The 1,733-nt window shown below is 33.1% G+C and overlaps 1 protein-coding gene across 1 annotated transcript; it reads left to right on the top strand.

Moving 5' to 3' along the window:
• The first annotated feature begins 517 nt into the window (after positions 1-517).
• LOC110689198 (dirigent protein 22-like) lies at positions 518-1,339 on the top strand. Its single transcript, XM_021865924.1, has one exon. The coding sequence runs from the start codon at positions 602-604 to the stop codon at positions 1,163-1,165; it is 564 nt and encodes a 187-aa protein (XP_021721616.1). The 5' UTR covers positions 518-601; the 3' UTR covers positions 1,166-1,339.
• The last annotated feature ends 394 nt before the right edge of the window (positions 1,340-1,733 follow it).

A 1,733-nucleotide genomic window follows, 5' to 3' on the forward strand; every position in this document is an offset into this window, starting at 1 on the left:
TTGCCCAAACAAATTGAGCTCATATTTGGCAAAAAAAACGTAAATGTCTCATTTTGCGTATTAAAAACGTAAACACGCAAATCGAGATATTTCTTAATATGTAAAACGAGGCGTGTAGTGTGTTTTGCCTTCCTTTCTCAATCATTTGCTTTCCAAATAAAAGGGGTCACATCTCTCTTTTTTCCTTTCCTTCCTTTCCCTCTATTTCCTTCAATCCAAACATACCGATAATGCCCCTATATAAGTATATATATGCGAATAGTTATCTTTTCAAAATAAAGAAAATCCAATTTCATTGAAAGTTAAGTGATAAGTTACAGTGTTACACCAATTTATTTACTAATTTGATCGTCTGTATTAACTAGTTTCTCATATTCAAATTAATTAAAAAAGAGTACATACACACCATTAAGCTTAACCCCAGTGGATGGACCACCAAAGAGTTTTACAACCCCATATAAACCATATTATGGACCACGTATCTTGTATTTTTTTGCCAAGTTCACCAACTCCTCGAGATCATCCTCTATATATATGCAACATTCTTACAACTTACTTCTTACGTACTAACCAAAATTTATCATATTTTTTTGTCCAAAATATGTCTATTCCCAAACTCTCCTTGTTTTCTTTCCTACTAGTCCTAAGTTTCTTCATACCACAAAATCATGCATTCTCAAGATCCATAACAAAAGAAGAAATGGGTCTTAAAAAACAACACCACTTTACCCATCTACACTTTTACTGGCACGACTACGTCAAAGGGCCTAACCTGACCGCGCGACGTATCGCCCAATCCTCAATCACGGACAAAACCCCAAGTGGTTTTGGCGCGCTTGTTATGTTCGATGATCCCTTGACCGTAGGACCCGAAAAAGACTCAAAAATCATAGGGTACGCGCAAGGAATGTACGGGTTTGCGGACCTTAAGCAACAGGGACTATTGATGATAATGAACTTTGTATTTGTAGAGGGTGAATATAATGGAAGTACCATAAGTGTGTTAGGAAGAAATCAAGTGATGAGTAAAGTACGAGAAATGGGTGTTGTTGGTGGAAGTGGTGTGTTTAGGTCTGCTACAGGGTATGCACAAGCTAAAACTATTACAATGTTGGATAAAAGTGGTGCTAGTATTGTTGATTATAATGTTTATGTTCAACATTAATTAGTACTTTTTTTTTTCAAGTTGGTTATAATTATGTTTTACTCAAGTGGTTGCAAACTTTTATTTATTTTTGAATGTGGAATAATTTGTTCATGTTATTTGGATTTCGGATCGGATTTCGGATTCGAATTTTTGATATTTAAATTCAGAGTGGCTGATAAAATGAAATACCAAGCTAAACTGGGCAAAAATCAATTATGAATTAATTTTATATCAGGTAACTTATAGAAAAGAGGGTTTTTATTTTATTTTATTTTATTTTATTTATTTTTCCAATATACTAGTTTGTCTATACATTATCGTTGACAATGCTGATTTTTTAAATTAGCATTCACGTATCAACGATCCACATATCAAATCTCTTCTAATTGGTTAATTTAAGGAACAAAGGGATGAACTAAGACCATCGGTGACTGGTAAGATATAATTTCGAGTATTGAAATACAAAATTAGCTATTTATCATATTCAAAGGTGATAGTCAACCCACTTTTCAATTTAACAACTCTTGTAACATATAACTTTTCAATAGTGAGACTGTGAAGTATACTAATGTCATGAGAAAGTAAT

Source organism: Chenopodium quinoa, unplaced genomic scaffold, assembly GCF_001683475.1.
Source record: "Chenopodium quinoa cultivar QQ74 unplaced genomic scaffold, ASM168347v1, whole genome shotgun sequence".
In the NCBI taxonomy this organism is placed as follows: domain Eukaryota; kingdom Viridiplantae; phylum Streptophyta; class Magnoliopsida; order Caryophyllales; family Amaranthaceae; genus Chenopodium; species Chenopodium quinoa.